Source organism: Amphiura filiformis, chromosome 12, assembly GCF_039555335.1.
Source record: "Amphiura filiformis chromosome 12, Afil_fr2py, whole genome shotgun sequence".
In the NCBI taxonomy this organism is placed as follows: Eukaryota; Metazoa; Echinodermata; class Ophiuroidea; order Amphilepidida; family Amphiuridae; genus Amphiura; species Amphiura filiformis.
Genome location: NC_092639.1, coordinates 36443425 through 36463851, shown reverse-complemented (window position 1 = coordinate 36463851; position 20427 = coordinate 36443425). Strand labels below are relative to the sequence as shown.

Sequence of the window (20427 nt, the reverse complement as noted above, 5' to 3'; positions counted from 1 at the left end):
CCCACTTTTCAATGTCCATGGTTACCTTTGTTTAAACATAGAGGTAGTACCTGTGTCTCTATGTAGTTCTGCTTACTGCTTATATATATTTACTAGCTAGCTCTCTGATTGATTTTAAGCTAGCAGGCTTCATTGATGAATTGTTTAACATTTCTGTAATTATTTTCAGGATGTACACAAGAACATTGGCTCCAACAAGCCAGCCATCCTTGAAACCATTGTGATGGGTGAACAGTTCCTGCGTGATAACCAAGACAAACTGAGTCCAGAGCAACAGGAGGAAATGCAGAAGAAGATTGATGACCTGAGAGCATACTTTGACCAGGTGGAGCGTAAGAGTAACAAAACTGACAAGGACACACAGAACACCATCGACAGACTGGAGAGAGAACTAGAGGAGGAGGTGAGAAGAAAAAAAATTAACATAAATTTATATATTCTGCGTAACAGAGCAAAAAGTAAACCACTTGCTTGAACAGTCTTAAAAGATGTCTTTCTTTTTGTTCATATATTTCAAAATTCAACTTTTTTTTCAGCGTCGTTTGAAGAAGCAGTATAGTGATTCCCTATCTGCCATCGTGAATCTTGTTGACTGGGTTTCTGAAGCAGAGAGACGTCTTGGCTCAGAGCAACCTCAGAGTGAAGTGGCTAAACCATTGGAACAACAGCTGGAAGACCATCAGGCAAGTACTGTAAAACAATATTTTAGCAGAATGAAATTTAGAAAGAAGTTTTGTTTTAGTAGCATCAGTTCTTTATAATGTTAATTGCAATTTAAATCAGATGCTTTTCAGACCTTTTGTATAGCCAGTGTATCAGTTTGACTGAAGATGTCTAGATTTTTCTTGGTAAGGTAAGCTTAATATTATATTACAATGGCCGTAATTACAAGTTCTTGTGTATTTCATTTAACAGTCTCTGCATGAAGACATCAAGGCACACCAACAACCAGTCATGGAAGCCGTCCACACAGCAGCACAACTGATTGACCGTTACAATGACCGCCTCAAAGATACAGATGTCTTCAAACTCAAGAACTCCCTCGATGATCTCAAGTCACGCTATGACAATGTCACAGTGCAGTCCTACACCAGAGAGAATAGATTATCATCAGCCAGCGAGGATTTGAATCGTTACTACGGGGATGAAGGGGAATTTGAAACGTGGCTAGATGATGCCGAGCAGACTGTGGCTGATACAGAGAAGGTAGTACCTACTGATCTTGAGACGCTGGAAGCTAAGCTTAGTGATCAGAAGAAATTTGCTGATGATGTCATCAATCGTGGGGCTGATTTGAAGTATGTAAACAAAGCTGGATTCAAATATTTGGATAACGCAAGGGTAAGAAATATTATGTGTTTTGTACCAAAAATTGAAATAAAAGTAAAACAGTTTATTAAAATGATTACTATTGGCTGTAGAAATAGGGCAGTCAACAAAAAAAAGCAGTGACCAACATAGCATTTTATTGCTGTCAGGTCAGGCAAAATCAAAGTGAATCAATCAAACTTTTCAATAAATTGTAACTCATGTTTCTGAGGCCTAAATCCCAAAGTTATGGATTTATTTTAATTTGTCCATGCAAACAGGTATACCGTGAAGATCTGCAGGAGTTCAGAACGTCAGTCCTTCCACGAGAGTTCAACCGTGCCTTCCGTGAAGACCCAGAGAGCAACACAATTAAAGACCATGTAGGAGGCATCAATGATAGATATGACAGGCTCAAAGTGCTGAGTGATGCACTCACTGAACGCCTGTCTGATCTGGTGCAGAAACACCGTGCCTTCAAGACTAATGCAGACGATACATCAGAATGGATAGACGATACCAGATTCAAATTGGATGAGATCTTAGAAGAACCAATTGCATCTGATCCTATTGCACTACAGGAACAAATCAATGAATTGCAGGTATGTCAAGTCTTGTGATTTTATATAACAATAAACAAAATGGAACTGGTAATCTGTGGGTTCCAAGTTTCTATAATTTGCCAAAATTTTAGAATATGAAATTTAATAAGATTAATTAATCTGTATGTGACTGAACAGAAGCATTTCTAGAGCTTCATGCAAAAATGTGATATCTTGAGTCCTGTTGAGTAACATAAGACAATTTCTGCTATTATCATTTTACTGCATTCTTATGACAGTAAGTTAAAAATCTTTGTGTGGTGAAATGTTCAAGCACATCAATATTTATAGAGAACACTAAAATTACATTCAAAATTGGTCAAACCTATATATAACTGGCAATATGCTTGTATTTCTCTAATAAGCATTGATATATTTAAAGTTTTGTGTTTTAATTGATATTCTTAATCTCCAAGCAACCTAAGCCACAAAAATTGGGTGAAATTCCAGTAGTAAGTGATTTTTCATGTTTCATTCTCTCATATTCTGTGTGTATATCTAAATCACCATATAGAGAAGTGATCAGATATAGTTTGAATGACAATCTACTTCTTATTTAGCATGAATTTATCATTTTGCGTAAAAATACTTGCATGACCCTGACCTGTACATAGTTCTATCTATTCCATTTGTTTTTATTGGGGGAATTTGTATTCTCTTGAGAGCTTTTGAGAATCACATGATAGCTGCTCTATTGGTAAAAACTACCAATCTCAATCTATGTTGTGTGTTATGGCTTCAATAACAGTTATGAAACCTCCGGCAGCTTTTTCTTTTTTTCCCCTGATGTAGTTGATTTCTTTAATTCTCCCATGTATACTTTGACATAAATGAATGCTCCCATGTGTAATGTTGCCTAAATTTTCACCAGTGCAATCTTATCTTGCATGATATAATTTATTTTTGTAACATTTTCATTTACAAATATTACAAGAGGTGCTGTTTGAAGCATGGAATGTTTTCAATATTTAGGTTCATACCATTAAATCCTACTGAACATGACAAAGGCAAATTTGTGGGGAAAAATATGGTTTGAATAACAAATACAAACAAATTCATAAATATTTTGAGCAGTTTTGAGTAAACTGATCTTGTCTTCGAATCTAATCCGGACTATGCTCCCTCTGAGGACCTTTGTAATCAAGTATTTGATTTTGAACTGTTGAAAAAAACTTCAATGTACAATGAGTTCAAAGTTATCATGATACTAGCACAGTGAAAAGCTTTTAACATTTGGAGTTGTTGAAAGTTTGGTTTGGTCTGCAAAAGATATAGACCTACCTGTTATCATCTATCATCTGTTATGACTCATTATCATCATCCATAAACATCATCTTCTTTCTCTACACAGGGCTTGCATGATGATGTTGTACTCCATGGCAAAGATGTGGAAGCCACTCGTGACACAGGCAAAGAACTGGCAGAAGCTCACCCAGAAACAGAACCGGAAGTATCACAAACTACAGGTAGGACTTCCATACTGATAGTGTTTTTGCTTCATGGAGACAGTGACGTCAATGCATTGATTCATCTGAATCATGCACATTATACTGTTATTATTCATACAGCATACGTTACACCACAACCATTGCTTAATGAGTATGACTCTGGGTGCTATAAATATGAATGGGATAGGCTGTAGGTGAAATTGGGAATCAAAATATTTCCTCAAGTTTGAATGCAAATAATACAGAATTGAGTAGGCATATCTTGTAGACATACAGGTAACACAACTTCTAAGTTCCCCCCTAATACTTTTTAAAATAAGTTAAAAAATATTTTACAGAATGTAAAAATGTAAAAAGATATGTATAGCCCTGTTTGTTTTACCCTGTGGACCAATTTATAGCGTCACACATCATTGCGTTCAGTCACAATGGTTAATTATGTAAGAAAAGAGACCGTTTTAAAAGTTGCACCTGAGCCCATAGCACAAGTTTTAAGTTCACGCTAAATACTTTTTTTAATAAATCGAAAAATGTTTAACGAAATGCAAACTTGTAAAAAGAAATGTGTAGCCTTGGAACAAATTATAGCGTCACACGTCATTGCGTTCAGTCACAATGGTTCATTATGTAAAAAAGAGACCGTTTTAAACTGTGTTAAAAACTGCATCTGAGTCCATAGGATCCAACTCTCAAACAATTCAGCAGGCCAGGCCTATTCATGTGTTTGTTCAACAACTTTTCTATACCTTTGTACAGGCGCTAAGTTGTTAATCCGTGATGAATCCACAATTTGCCAGTAGCGTATACGTGAATGCAAGTTAATGGAAGCGTGTATAGCGATACGCGTCAGAAACATGCCATACCTGGAACTTGTGTGCGCCACATGTTGTTTTCATTATTTTGGAGGAAGCGGCTAAATATTGCTCTTTTATTCTGTAGTTCTTTTCCTACTATCAACAGGAAAGCATCGATCTTCTTGTGTTTAGTGGCAATGACTAAACTGGTCATCCTCATGAAATAATCGTGTGAATTAGACGATCTTTAGCTTGTTTTCGTTGTTGAAAGGGATTCGATCATGTTTCATTGTTGTTCATCATCGATTAACGACTCGCGTCTGGCGCGTCTGCGTGGTTTACTTTGCGAGGGCAGCTAAAGCTAAAGGTTAAACTGTCCTCGCGAAATAAACCACGCAGACGACGCAGACGCATCGTTGTTAGTCAGTGATGAACAACGGTGAAACATGATTGAATCCCTTATTACAGAAAACCTGACTGCTATGGGATCAGGTGCAACTTTTAAAACGGCCTCTTTTCTTACATAATTAGCCATTGTGACTGAACGCAATGATGTGTGACGCTATAAATTGGTCCACATGGGTAAAACGAACAGGGCTATATATCTCATTTTACATTTTTACATTTCGTAAAATATTTTTCGACTTACTTTAAAAATATTAGGGGGAACTTAGAAGTTGTGTTACCTGTATATGCTATGTCAAGAAGAAACATTGTGCCTTAGCTAGGGGAGTTATTGTATAAATGTGATACTAATTTACATTTTTGCTCAAAATCTAAAATAATTTTATTCTTTAACCACCACAGATGACATAGAGCACCGTTACAATGAGCTGGAGGGAGAAATTGGAGATCGCATGCGACAACTCAAGAGGGCGCTTTCTGATTCACAATCAATTCAAGACAGTCTCGATGACTTACTAAAATGGCTCCAAGAGAAGGAAACACTACTGCGCCTTCTCAAAGCAAGAGTTATCGTGGTCAAAAAGGAACCTCTGGTTGAAAACCTGCAGGAGTACAGGTTGCTTGAGAAAGACATTGAGAACCACCGACCCACCATAGAATCCGTTCTTCGCTCTGCAGAAGAGGCTAAACGCAGACTGAAACCAGACAGAAGAGATGAATTCCAACATAAAGTGGACGACTTCCAGAAGCGATTCGGCACTTTGACAAGTGGCTTGAAAGAGCATGGAGAGGTGTTACAAGGCTTGTCACAGAAACTGGTGGATCTTGAGAAGGAGTTGGATCGTCTTGAAGAATGGTTGATGCCATTCTTAGAAGAATTGGAATCTTCTGAATTCAACAAGAAGGAAATGCCAGAACTAGAGAAAAGATTACAGGTATGGTCCTTTGCATTGCACATTAAACTAAAACTGTAACTGTCATATTTCCTATAGGTCTCACAAAAAACCAAAAAAGTCTTTTTACTGGAGGCAGGCCTCCAGATTGTGCTAATTTAAATTTATTATTATTATTATTTTTATTCCTTTTAGATTAAAAATATGCCTTAAAATAAGGAACATTAGATTTTGTGTGGAAAAGTTGACATTGATTTTTTACCGTTGTGGAAAACAAGGAGGTGTATTATTTCTGTGTCTTTTCAGAGTCAACCTTTAACTTTTCTTTTGTTACTGGAATCTGTTACTGGAATCTATGTAACATTTTTTTAAAGTTGAAACATTGCATAAACACCAGCCACTTGGAGATATTAAAGGTCTCACCTTACATCCTCTTTTTGACCCAATTCAGGAGATTTCCAAGGATGTTGAAGACCATCGTCTTCAGTACCATTCCATCCATGATTTGGGTGACGAGCTCTTCAGTCATCCAAAGGCTGGTGACACCTCCTTTGTGACAGCTGTACTCTCAAATCTGGACCAGAACTGGACGTCTTTGGAAGATGTCATGGCTAAACGGTAAGTGAAACCATAAATGAATACTGTACCTGCATGGTTTTCTAGCAGTTGAAAAAAGATCAATTTGTTGAATCACAACGGATGGAGTTTCTTGCATTAGGACAGGGGTTCTCAATAGGTGGGCCACATCTGAATAGTTCTGAATTGTACAGTAAACATAGCAAAACAAGGTGTATTTGGCCCTTAAACGCAAATCTTTGAAATGATTTAGCCTTAGTGGCCCTCAAGCAAATATAGTTGAGAACCGTAGGAATTACTGAATGATCAAAATGTTTAGTGTATCAATTTATAAATTTTATATAAAGAAATTGGTTATGGATTTGATACTATATGATGTTAAACTCTATATTCATCTTAGATTTGCAAGCTTATTTAGATAAAAACTAACAAATTCATCATTCCATACACTCATTGCGCAACTCAATGTCATATGCTTACCATCTTTTTGTATTCAATTATCATCCTCATCTACTAGTGGTGAAGAGCAAAGGTATGAGAGCAATATAAAATCACCCTTTAACTAATTGCTTGAAATTTTGGGTGTCTATGCATGCACCTGTGTTACAAATACTTCCTTGAAATTTATACTGATTGCTGAATAGTTAAAAATTTATAGAAAGCAAATTTATAATTCTAAGTTACTCAAATTTGGTACACTCACGGAGCGCTTTCACCGGGTCAACCGGCGTCTTCAGCGGATGTTATTGCTCTGAAGATTGTTGTTGCTGTCTTCAGAGCAATAACATCCGCTGAAGACGCCGGTTGACTCGGTGAAAGCGCTCCGGTGAGTGTACCAAATTTGAGTTGCGTAAAAGTATAAATTTGCTTTTTATTTACGTTTACCGCTACATATGAATATACATCATTAAGTTAAAAATTTCTTTAATGGAATTTGTTGTTTTAATTTATAATGAAATGGGAAGTGGGATTTGCTTAGTAATAATAAAAATTCATTGAAATGTTTTTGCTAATATTTTCAGTTTAAGATTGAAATGTTGTATTCAGCAGTCAATCCCTCAAATATTAACATGATACCTGTTGCCCCTTACATTCCTCAAATGGTGTAGTAAAACACAGAAGCATGTTAGAGTGAATGTTTCTTTTCTTACTGCAGTAGAATTTGATACACAAATTACTACTTGTGGGTTATTTTTTTGCCACTTTCTTCAGAAAATAACAACCTTGAAATTTTATGCATGGATTTTTGTGAATATTAAAGATGTGTTGTTGGATAACCTATTGATGTCTTGCAACCACACTTATCCTGTTTTTGAACCCTGGGATATTATGCATGGTATATTTCAACAGGTGATTTGTGTGAATGCAGTTTGAATCTAGTCAAATTTATATAATAAAATTATCAACCAATGCCTGCACAAAACAACCAAATCAACTTGGCGTAGAAATTAACTAGTAAAATCCTTTTTAATAATAAAAAATGTAGATGCAAACTTTCCACCATGTTGTGTGTTTTACCTGTATGCAAAAATGATTCCATATGTGACACAATCTGATCCAGCCATCATCATCATTTGCTTGTGCAGTAACCAAGTTGCTGAAGTACTTGGTTATAAGCTTTATTATAACAATTTCTTTTGTATTTTATTGTTTATAACTTCTAACCTTGCCTATACCGTAAAAACTTGATAGTTAGCATATGTGCTTATCGAGCACTTTTATAACATACCAACATGAAGAGCCCCATCCACAAAAGTGTAAAGGGTTTTGAGCAAATCATTGATACACATAGTTATATACGGAAACAAGTAAACCTGCAAGTGTGTGTCTCAACCCCATTAGCTCAGTTGGTAAAGCTCCGGACTTTGGTACAATTTCATATTTTCAAAAGCGCATCAAGTTTTTATGGTATCTTTACTAGACGATTGCCGCCTTTAGCCAGGTATGATCAGATCACATCACATATTAGCTTGCTTTGTGGCATCAGTCATCTTATGAATATAATGTTTCTTATCAACAGTTTGCAGCAACTGGAAGACAGACAGCAGGCAACAGCACGCTATGAGAATCGTAAACGAGATGTCAACTACTGGCTGGATAACATGGAATCCAGACTAGACCAGTTAGATCTGGCCCCAGAGGAGAGTGAGACGGTTGAGATACAGATACAGCAATTAAGGGTAAGCTGGGACCATTATTTGAGAAAGTATAGAGAAAAGTAGCTGAAATGTGTGAAGTTATATAGATCACAGTTTTCCTTGTAGAAGTGATGGTTTCAGATTATTGAGGATTTGAAGTGGCTTTTCAAGAGTTCATCAGAAAACGGGTATAATCAAATGCAATACAGAAGTATCACAGGAGTTATTATAAATATGATTGGTTTGGGTTACATGTTATTATGGTTTGGCATATTTGTAAAATGTTAGTAATTACCAAAAAAGTGCTCATGCATCTCAACTATTGTTTTCTCCATTCCAGCCTCTCCAACGCCAAATTACGGAATACAGACCAAAGATAGTGGAGGTGAACAAAGTGGGCTCCTCCCTGGACAATCTTATCCGAGATGTGATGGCTCAACTGGACAGTAGACGTCATTACTGGTCATCTCAGATTGGTGCTACACTGCCCACTGAGTGGACACCAAGCAAACAAAAGATCAAACCATCTAGAGATCAGCCTGACAGAGGATATTTAGAAGGTAATAGTTTAGTAATAGTCTGAACATGTGTAGAATTACATTTACTATTTTTTTGCTTGAAACAATAGACTAATATGCATAGCTTGCATGTGTGTATATGCTTATGTTCACAATTTGTACCAGTTCACACTTTGATTTCTTTTACCATTTTGTATGTGGTTTTAATTGAGTTTGATTTTTTAATATTATTTGTGCTTTGCTTACGCATTTGCAATATTTTGATTTAGCATACAGTGCCTGTAACATTTTAGTATTAGCCTTAGAATGTAGAACATATCATTATTTATTTTTCTGTTGTGCATGTGCTTGGGGTTTTAATGTCTAATTAGTTAATTGACTAGCTTATTTAGAATTTAGATAACATATATATTAATAGTTTCTTAATGTGATGACTTGGATATTACAGTTTAATAATCAATATTATTAGTAATATAATACTGACTTTTCTGATTGAAAACATGTTAATTTATTATAGGCCTATACCAAATTGTGCAAATTCTAGGAAGAAGATAACGTGTGCTAAATATTATACAAAATTAATTATTGAAATTGATTGGTTTCTGGCTTGCTTAACCAATTCTGCCATAAAATGCAAAAAAAAGAAAAGAAAAATGCTGGCAGCAAATGATTGTTATAATACAAATTGAAGTTTCTTGCATGTGATTGTGACCGGGTTGCACCCTTGGTCTTTATTAAGAATTTTTATCATGAAAGTCTATCAAAGTAATTTTTTATACACTCTGTTTCATATTTCATCGGATCATCAGAATCTTTTAAAATACATATTTTGATTGCTCAGATTTTTTTCTGCTCTCAATGGTGTGTTTGAGCACACAGATAAAGAAGGGAAGGAGACAATCACCCACAATTCAGTTGTTGTCATAGCTACTTCATAATTCATATCCATTTTGCTTTGTTTTGATAATATTTAACTATGATTTTGATTTACTTTTGTAGTTTGCTTTTACTCACTTTGCATGTTGCTTGCCTTGTATGATTGACTGAAAGTGACAACAATTGAAGAAACCAAGTATCAATTGATTATTGCGCAGGTTTTGATGCTTGAGTTTACAATTTTTGTCACTTTTGACCAGTCAATCATAGACTTTGCATGTCTCACTGTTATTTGGGTGCTACTTGCTACTCAGGTTATCGTGCCACATTCAAATCAACAAAACGGGTACGCTTCGTAGATCAATTTTTCCTACAAAGTAGCAGCATTACTATTGGTGAGTCGTGTGCTTTGTGCTTTCCTATGCTTATTTTATTTTTCGTTTCATTCATTTAGTATTCAATTTTAAAGATAGTATGTTTTTAATAGATGTTTGATTTAGGTGCTGCATGGCATGGTTATATTCTTCATAGTTGCTTATTTTGCTTATATTTGCTTCTATTTGCCTGTTTTTAACACTTTAACCCAATATTCATATAATAGTTTATTTCAAAGAGGTTATTTGAAAGCTTCAATTTGTGGAAAATAATTAAGTTGGTTAATTTACAGTATGGCCTCAATCATGCAGCAGGTTTTTCATGTGAACATTTTTTAATGAGGTTGAGACAGTGAATATGCTGGACACAAAGCATTAATAAATATAATTTTTAAGTGTATCCTGTTTCTACTACAAAGACAATGCTTTTAACCCCAAACTTTAACACCAACTTTGAAAAGGCTAACTTTCTTTACAGGCCATTCCCAAATGTACAGTTGACCTAATTAGCACACAGGCCCTTGAAAAAGTCATTTTAAGAAGTGCTTATTATGCTTATTATGCACTTTGTTCTGAAAGTCAAAATGGGCATTTCATAAAATGGAGATTTTCCAAGAAAACCACAATCTTGTTATTCTCAACACTAGAAATAAGAACTGTAAACTTCATGTCACAACAAATAACACTTAATGTCTAGATGGTTTTCTGTTATTGACTTGTTTACCCAATTGCTTACAAAAAGTGCACTAAAAAGGCATTGAGCGCTAAATATTGTATGTTGGTAAAAGTCCACAAAGGACACCAACTATGTTAGGGGTGAAAATTAGGTCAGTACAGTTTAAAACCATATTTGACACATTGACAACAAAACTGGCTCACACATTCATGTATACAGAGGATACAGAAGTAGAGAAAGAACTAGAAGTGATCAACAAACGTTACGATGCCCTGGGCGCGCCACCTCACCGATTCATTGGAAGATCTACGCATCATCAGAATCTGGGCAGATAAGATGGAATCAGTCAGGAACTTACAGGATTGGTTGATTAAGATTGATGCTCAGCTGCTGGAAGCTAAGCCTACTAGCAAAGAATTACAGCCTTTGACTCAAGAACTGGAGGGATATCAGGTAAGGACATTTGAATGCAAAGTTTCAAGCTGTAAATATCTGTGCGGATAGTGTGGGTGTGTGTAGGGGCGTGTGTATATTACTTCCTAGGACTCTGACATAACAACGCATTGATATATCGAGGACCTTGTGCTTAACGAGGACCTAAACACATGCCCATACTACTTACATTCTCGTTAAACACTGAAGAATGAGGTCTTATAACCTACTACCTCCTCTATAGTTTTCACATCCTCAAAGCATTAACCGTTTTAACACTTGTTCTGTATTATTTACCTTTTGAGGACTTGACATGGCGACACATCCAGGTCCTCGGAAATATTAGTAGTGCATGGGGTGGGGAGTGGGTGTGTGTGTATTCACAGGATGTTATAGGAAAGAACAGTCCCATATCAGAACTATTGATTGCAAAATTTGAAACAAGTTAACACTAATATTAACACTAATATTGTGCTTATTATATTTTTAGGCTCTCCAATCAGAAGTTGTAGACCATCGTCCAATCATCCTGGAGATAGTTCACAGTGCAGAGCAGTTCCTTCGTGACCACCGAGATCGTATCTCACCTGAACTGCAGAACAAGCTGAAGAACATGACTAATGATCTACGTGGCCAATATGAGCAGGTCGCAGTCAAATCAGACGAATGGCTTGAAGAAGCACAGGAGGTACGGCTGCAAAATATCTGTTTGTCTGTAGAACATAGGCTCTTAGTTTTTGACACACACTGTTGCAATAGATCAGATTCAAGCAAGAGTGTAGACAAATTCTCAGTTTGGTGCATAGAGAATATTTATGATGCAGATTAAAAAAAAAGGTTCCCTCAGTTGTTTGTAAACATCTTTGTGAGAATAAAAGCTCTGATATCGGTTGAGTTGGAATCTGTATGGGATTAAAATTATGACAAAAAATAATGTTAAGAAAAAGTTGCTTATCACACCTGGATATAAAAGCATCCCCAATGTAACGATGATTGATGTCTAATTACTACACTTTATAATAACCAAAATATATTCATAAAATGCATTTCTGTAATGTCATATATTCTTTATGCTGCATGGTCATTTGCCCTTGCTCTATTTACTATGGTACTTCCGATTGTTTGTACAGGTTTTGGAGATCCTCAAGACTCAGGAAGAGGAACAGGTCCAAGTGGACTCTAAATTTGAAGAAGTTATGCACACCATTGACTTTGATTTGGACTGGCTCAAGGAAGCTGAGAAGAGAATGGCCATGGAACAGCCACTATCTGAAGAGTCCAGACAGCTTGCCCAGCAACAGGATGACCACAGAGTTCTACACAATGAGATCAAATCACGCCAGAACACCATCCTTCAAGCTCTTCAAGATTCCCAACAGATTCTCAGACAGAGTGCTCAGGTCCTCAAACCAGATGATGGCACCAAGCTTACCGAAAGGCAGACTGAGTTGCGTAGCCGCTACGACACCATCAGCGCCGAATCTCACAGCAGAACTAATAAGCTTGAATTCGCCAACGAGGATCTACCTAAATTGGAGGAAGAGTTGGTAGACTTTGAGAGATGGTTGAAAGATGCAGAAAAGACATTGAGTGATTCCCTGAAGAGCAAAGACAAATCTCAAGATGGGCTCAAGAGATTGTATGGACAACAGAAGAACTTCAATGAAGATGTTGTCTCACATGGAGCCGATCTTAAGTTTGTGATGAAGGGAGGTCAGAAGTATTTGGATTCTGCAAAGGTACTTAATTATCATTTTTTTAAGAAATAAAGGGTAATGCATTATCTTTATACCCAAATAATGTGTCGAGGCAGTAAAAGCGTAAATAATGGGTGAGGCACAGCCTCACCCATTATTTAAACGTTTTTACTGCCGAGGACACAATATTTGCATGTAATGGATAATGCTGCACCCTTTATTTCTATTCTAGTACCAGAAAATAGTGCGATTTAAAGAGAAAATATCATTTTTTGGCACAAATATTTTAAATTGTTTACTTCAAGGTGGAGCGCGTACGCGTAAGTGACAGCGCGTATCGCGGAAATATTGCATGCGAAACCAAGCGTAATGCTGTGCGTAGAATGTGTTACGGCACTTGACCCATTATTGTAGACTAATGGGCTCTCACGTGACGTGTTTTAACAAATCATAGTGCGCGATTTTGAATAATGGGTCGTAAGAGTAATAAAATGTGTAATCTTGACCATATTAGTAAATATAAATTTAAACAACTAAATTTGGAGTAATTATATTTTAGCAATGTTAAATCCTCAACCTGCTTTAATCAAATGGTATATTGTTATTCTTTCTCCTTCCAGGTTTTCCGTCAAGACCTTGCAGTTTTCCGTAGTACAATGCCACGTCAACTCCAGCGTACCTTCCAAGAGAATCCTGAAACCAATACCATCAAGAACAAGCTTGCTGACATGAGTGCTCGCTATGACAGACTCAAGACCCAGAGTACTGATCACACAGGCAGACTACGAGATGTTGTAGACAAACAGCAGGTGTTCCATGACCAGGCAAATGATATGGATTCATGGTTGAAGGATGCTGAGAAGGCCCTGAAGAGTGCACAGAAGGAGAAGATTGGTGCTGATCCAGTTGCTATTGAAAAACAGATTGCCGCTCTTAAGGTACAGGTTTTGCACATTTTAATCCATTTTAGATTTAAACAGATACCTAAATGGAATAAACTGTTAATGTAAATTTTTAGCAAACAAGCACAGCATAATTAATATCAAGAGGCAGGCGGATTAGTCATATTCTTTGACAGAATGACAGCAGTTGTGAACATTTATGCTAAAGATATAAGCCAATTTGTCCATTTAAAACAAATTTCTGCAAGCCTTATTCCTTCATTTATTTATCAGAGGAGCACTCTGCCCCTGCCCCCCTCATTTTGAGGGGCAATGAGGTAGAATCAAAGAGTACCGACTATGCTATGTTTCAGTGTCACTCATGGAACAACTTAATGTACCTGGATTATTGTACGCAAAGTGTGCGGTTGCTTGTGTGTAATGCAAAACTTGAAAATGATCTTCTTTGGCTCCTTCCCATTATTTCTGTCATATGTAGCATATTTTTCATTGAAAATACTATACTCTTAATTTGACACAGGCACTTGGCGATGAAGCTGTCTTACATCTCAAGGATTTGGAGAAGGCTAAGGTTTCAGGCAGAGATGTTGTAGATACCAAACCTGAACTACAGCCACATGTCAACAGGATTACTGGTGAGCAATCTGATAACAAATTATGCAATCATAAACAGGATCCATGCCGTATATGAAACAAAAATTTAGATTATAATTAATAATTTGAACATAGTTGTTGTTGCAAGAATTTGTTTGATATGATAAATCTAATGATTTTTTTTGGGAAAAAGCAGCAAGGTAATTTTAAGATGTATAATTTTTTTTAACAGATGACTTGACCAAACGTTACAATGACCTAGAAGGTGCAATTGCAGATCGTGGCCAAGATCTCCAGGGAGCTCTAGCAGATTCTCGCAATGTCCAAGACAACATCAAAGACCTTATGGAATGGTTGGACAGACTCGAAGGTCAAGTTAGACAAGTTGAGAAGGGCACTGTGCTGGTTGTGAAGAGAGCTCCATTGGTAGAGAACCTACAAGAGCAGAAGGTAAACAAACAGGAGACACTTAACCACATGTTGCATCAATAGACTTTTCAGAAATTCCCAGAATCCTTTGTAATCAATGCAAACATTGTTACTGCGCACATTGATCTGAGCAGTAACAATCATAACTGTTATATTTAAGCTTTACATTTGCAAAGGCTTTTGGGAATTTCCAAAAGAGGTCTATTGATAATCCAAAATGGCTCCTAATCCATGGATTTTGGGTTTGTCCTTTGGAATTGATTTGTACCAAAATTCCTTTCCACAATGCAATATGTGCATTGCACGATGCAATATGTGGATTGCATAAGAAAGGAGATGGATTAACCTCCAAGCTGTATCTATTATGCAATATGCCTATTATATGTGGGAAGAAATGTTGGTACAATTTGAATTCCGGTAGAAAAACCAAGGAGCCATCAGCCGTGTATTAGATTGAAAACAAATATAGTTAAGCATGTGTAGTGGCATGTAATAATTTTTGTTTCAATTGAATTTATGATGCATTATGACAAATGGACAAATGATCTATTTTTTATTGTGACAGCATATTCACCATTGTGTAGCTTTGTACCATCACAGAGGTATGCAAGAATATTGGGCAAGATGTGTTATCTTTGTTGCCTCAGAGACACATGTACAGTTGGATAGGGTAATGACATCTAAGTGGTAAATGTTGCTATAATTGCACCCTAAGCGGTAGGTGACGTTTGTTGGTGCTGTCTGCAGAAATGTGTACCGTATTAGTTGAACAGAGACACATGTACAGTGAGCGCAGTTGCAATGGGGTAATGGAGTAAATGTTGCTATAATTGCACCCTCCGCGGTAGGTGACGTTTTTTGGTGCTGTCTGCAGAAATGTGTACCGTATTACTTGAACGTTAATTTTTATTATTACTTTATCTTGATATCTCTGCAGGTCATTGAGGATGACATTGTGAATCACAGGCCAAGCATTGATGCTGTCAACAAACTCCTCCAATCCAGTGACCCACAGACTGCTGCCTCTCTCAGACAAAAGGTTGATATTCTCAACTCTCGCTATGACAAGGTTGCTAGGTCTACTGATAACCATGGTAACCTGCTGTCAGGCATGCTTGACAGGTTGAATGCCTTTGAGAATGAGGTAGATCAGTTGGAAGACTGGGTGATGCCTACAATTGATGAGTTAGAATCAAGAGAGTTGTCAAGAATGGATCTGAATGAATGTGACAGGAAACTCAAGGTAGGTTGCTAAAGGAATCTAACTTTAATACCCCTTATAATTAAAAGTAAGTGTAAAAAACGACGACTTTGGAGAGTCAAAGAGCTAACACACACACAGGATGTACAGAGAAGCAGTCACATCCCGGCTTAATAATGTGTCTGTCTAAGACACAAAGGTTTATGATGGATTGCACAGGATGAGCGTAGTTGGGATGGTAGAAAGTATCAAATGCTTGATAGTCATTATTTAATGGTGTATAAACTCTAATCTACAGTCTGTCCACATAGAAGTACAAAGTAAATAGACCTCAGAAACTAGAGGTATGAGAGTGCAATGCGTGTGTAAATGCTTCTTTAGCATGTCAACTGCTGCACAATTTGTACTTGCCGAGCGTACCACGCTCTTTACGCGTCACATTTTTCAACACGCAGTGCGTGTGACGCAAAGTCGTTGACCCCTGATGCCACAGATTTGGTTTGTACTTCTATGTGGACAGTCTGTATAATGGGTGATATGATACCTTAACACTGTTTTGCCATATTCAATGGTATAAGTAGAGGTTGTTCAAATTAAGTTCATTGTTAAAAATATAATTTTCATGGTTATCTTTGTATTTTGATTCTCACCTTAAAGGCTATGAAGAAAGAAATAGATGAGCACCGTGCCAAACACAAGAAGGTACATCACCTTGGTGAGCAGTTGATACGTGATCCTAAAGCCAATGATGCCTCCTATGTCACAGCAGTACTCACTAATGTGGATCTCAACTGGAGAACACTAGAAGAGATCTGGGCCAAGAGGTTAGTATGGAAAGTTTGTTTGACATCTTGATTGAAATGTTTGGGTTTTTAGAAAAAAAACCCTAAAAACTCTTCAATCAAATTCCATAAGTTTGATAATTTATACACAGTCAGAAAACTGCCAATAACAGTTTTGTGATAAGTTAAAAGACAGTTCAATATCCATAGCATTGGCATAGAATAATTTCCTTCAGGGGAGCTTTGCTGTGTTATTAAAATGTGATGGCTGGAATAGGTGTTTCCATATGGGGTGCTGATTGAAGTTATATTCTAATTGCAATGTGGCAGTGCAGAGGTTAAGCAAAAAGAATTAGAAAGTGGATACTTGAGATATTTGCTAAAAGTTTATGCACCTGTTATATATTTTATTTCACATCAGGAGCAAGCAGTTGAACAACAAGATGAAGGCAGCCACCAAATACCAGCAATCTAAGAGAGACACTGACCGATGGCTGGAGGGTCAAGAACGCAAGGTAACCCAACTATCTGCAGTCTCTGGCAATGTGGCCACTCTACAGACACAAGTGGACCAAGTCAAGGTATGGATATCATCTTATTGTTTTCAATGCATAGTACAGAAGGTACACTGATATTGAATATCTACAAGGACCCATCCATGCCACTTTGTCTTTGGCAGTTTCATATACTCAATGTGAAATATATTCATTTGTTTACGACATTTCTTGTTCGTTTTTTAGGCTTCACCCCAGATTCAGTTTCATCTATTCTGATTTTTGCTCAAAGCACCTTGGCTTTCTTTGCCCATGAATCATTTCACTATAAGAAAATGGTAATAAGCAAAATAGGCTAAACTGAAGATTAATATGGTACATGAAGTGTAAAATATACATCACACTTTTCTTTTCCTATAGCAATTGAAGGCTGAAGTTGCTGCTTACAAACCAAAGATCATTGATGTAAACCGCAATGGCAGTGTCCTAGACAGACTGATGTCAGATGATGACTCACCAATCCATGTGAGACCACGCTATCGCTCCTTACAGCTTGGTAGTGCCACCATGGCTGAACCAATGCAAAGACCATCAGGGTATCCTGGAAGTGATGCAGGAGATATGGATGGTAAGACATAGCTCTGAGTGATTTTGCTTGATTAATTGCCTGATTGACTACCTGATTGAGTGATAGATTAATTAAGGTTGATTGATTAGTTGTTTGACGATCAATTTATGAATTGATTGATTAGTTGAATGAATCAGTTGAGTGAATCAGTGAACCAGTCCATCTCCATACCCATCATAACTTTTTAGTATTCAGAATTATTACTAATTTCAAAATAATCAAAGTTGGAAAATAAAAACTAGTGACAGCGGTAGAAATGTAATTATAAAAGAACTAGATTTCTTTTCAGGAATGTCATGGTTGTCTGTTAAATGTCACGTGCAAAGTATTGCCATCTTCATAGGATATACCCACTTGAAATTGTTCTGCTTTATTATTATTAATTAAGATGTTTTTACTGCAGTTATTTACATCTACAATATTATCAACCCTGGTGTTTTCTTTCAATTTCAGAACCCGAAACCCAGATCCAGAGTGAGCTGACTGTAGTCAACAAACGCTATGAGGAGCTCATTGCTCAGTTGATTGACAGAGATGAAGAGCTTGATTTGGCTAGAGCTATGGAAGAGAAGAAAGATAACTTGGGACGTGTTGATGAATGGATTCAAGCAACCAAAGCTAAGGTGGCTGAGTCTGCTCCAAGGAGTGCTGATATGGGACAACTCAATGTGGAACTTGATGGATATAAGGTAAGCAATTTGGTTGAGTAAATTATTACAAAATGTATGAAAAGCTCAATTTTAGCTCTGTGGAACATTTAAAAATCTGTTGTATGTGCAGCGATGTAATTTGATATCCAAAGCTAAAAGGTCATGCTGCTCAAGCAAAAACTTTATTTAAGCAAAAAACTATTTTTAATTTTATTTTCAGCTTCTCCATGGAGATATTGACCACAACAAGGCAGCCATCTTGGATGCTATCCACAACACTGACCAGTTCTTACGTGAGAAACGTAGCAAGTTGTCACCCGAGAAAGTAGAGGAACTTCAACAACGTAATCGCGACCTACGTGACCAGTATGACCAGTTATGTCGTGAGTCGGACGAGGTTTGCAAACAAACGGAGGGTGCTCTGACCCAAATGAAAATGGACCTGGAAGATAGGGTAAGAAAAGAGGCGATAATGAATGAATACTGTAATAAAAATGCAAATGAAGTCCAGTGGTAATTGAAGTGTGTAGATGTTAATGATTCAAACAGTGGAGATTTGTAAAAGAAGAAATTAAAGAATGGAGAATGTAAAATATATAGTACTAATAAAAACACATTTACAGCATCTTTTGCTGGGGTCAACATCAAAGTGCATTTCAAAGATACAAAATCAGAGAAAGAAAAATGAAAATTAAATGTAAAGAAATAAAAAAGGAACGTAATAGAGGCCGTCAGCATGACGTCATATGCCGCCATCTTGTGGGTACACGCTGCGATGGTCGTTCGATCTCCATGCGTGAACAGCAAAATCCCTGCGTGATAACAGCTGCGTGGCAAGCTGTGCCCTATGCGTAGTGTCCGACGCATTAACACACAGAACATTTGTACCCACAAGATGGCGAAAGGCTGACGGCCTCTATTATTTATTTCATGTAGCAAAAATTAATCTTGTTTTGTTTTACAAAGATTAAGTAGTTGCTTTGTATTTGTGTGAAGTTGTTGTACGTGATGTGAACCTGATGAACTGTTAATTATTAATCTATTTCAGACCAAGTTGAAGTTCCAGTTAGATGAGTTGCTATCAGACCTACACAACCTTCAGGATTGGGTGCGCAAAGCAGAACATGAGATTGGATCAGAACAGCCAATGAGTGAACAGAGTAGACCACTCAGTGACCAACTGAATAAACATAAGGTATGTCTTGACTATTCATAGAGTATTGAATATTCAATATAATGGATAAATATTCAATATGGGCACCTCCTGCATTATTATTGTTATCATCAAATAAAAATAGGTAATAAATTTTCATATTGAATTTGAATAGTTAGAGCAATATAGTATATACTTTTTACAGTAATATAAATAGTCATGAGTATAATTATGATAAGATTCCTGATTGAAAATATTCACAAATGTAATATACTCCACCAGCTAATCATGTTTTATTTGTTAAATGTGTTATCAGTTAAAACTGATCTTTTCTTCCAACTTATCCTCAAAATTTCAATAACACTATTTCAGGCTCTTCATGAAGATATTGCAACCCACCAAGGACCTGTCCTGGAAACCATCCAAGAAGCCAACCAACTCTTGAAACAAAAGGGTGACAAACTTAACAGTGACGACCATAAAATGCTGCAGGACACCGCTGCAGACCTCAAGACGCGATACGAGAATGTCAGTGCTCAGTCCAGTACTCGTCTCAGCAAGCTCAGATTTGCTGGCGACGACCTCCAGAAACTTGAACCAGAGATTGTTAATTTGGAAGACTGGCTGCGTGGTACTGAGCAGAAGTTGGAGACATCGCTGAAGAGGATTGAGAGGGAGCCTGATGCATTGAGACAACAATATGAAGAGCAGAAAGCAGTGGCTGAAGAGGTGTTGATGCACGCTGCTGATGTCAAATTTGTCAACATGACCGGGTCTGCTTTCACACACAATGCTAAGGTAAATACCCACATTTTTATATTTGTTGCTTCAATAACTAGAGGACTATTTTGATCCAT

At 36.9% G+C, this 20427-nt stretch overlaps 1 protein-coding gene across 1 annotated transcript in view; it reads left to right on the top strand.

Annotated features, from left to right (window-relative positions):
- The window catches only part of LOC140166139 (uncharacterized), a 223096-nt gene that overhangs the window by 72012 nt on the left and 130657 nt on the right, over positions 1 to 20427 (top strand). The window contains 24 exon segments of the mRNA XM_072189524.1: positions 170 to 403; positions 537 to 683; positions 916 to 1341; positions 1590 to 1910; positions 3262 to 3376; positions 4960 to 5492; positions 5902 to 6068; positions 8047 to 8206; positions 8505 to 8724; positions 10828 to 10886; positions 10888 to 11061; positions 11531 to 11728; positions 12171 to 12779; positions 13358 to 13675; positions 14160 to 14274; positions 14466 to 14683; positions 15600 to 15905; positions 16521 to 16687; positions 17067 to 17226; positions 17560 to 17767; positions 18221 to 18456; positions 18638 to 18871; positions 19466 to 19612; positions 19943 to 20368. Of these exon segments, the coding sequence (XP_072045625.1) occupies positions 170 to 403; positions 537 to 683; positions 916 to 1341; positions 1590 to 1910; positions 3262 to 3376; positions 4960 to 5492; positions 5902 to 6068; positions 8047 to 8206; positions 8505 to 8724; positions 10828 to 10886; positions 10888 to 11061; positions 11531 to 11728; positions 12171 to 12779; positions 13358 to 13675; positions 14160 to 14274; positions 14466 to 14683; positions 15600 to 15905; positions 16521 to 16687; positions 17067 to 17226; positions 17560 to 17767; positions 18221 to 18456; positions 18638 to 18871; positions 19466 to 19612; positions 19943 to 20368 (5898 nt within the window).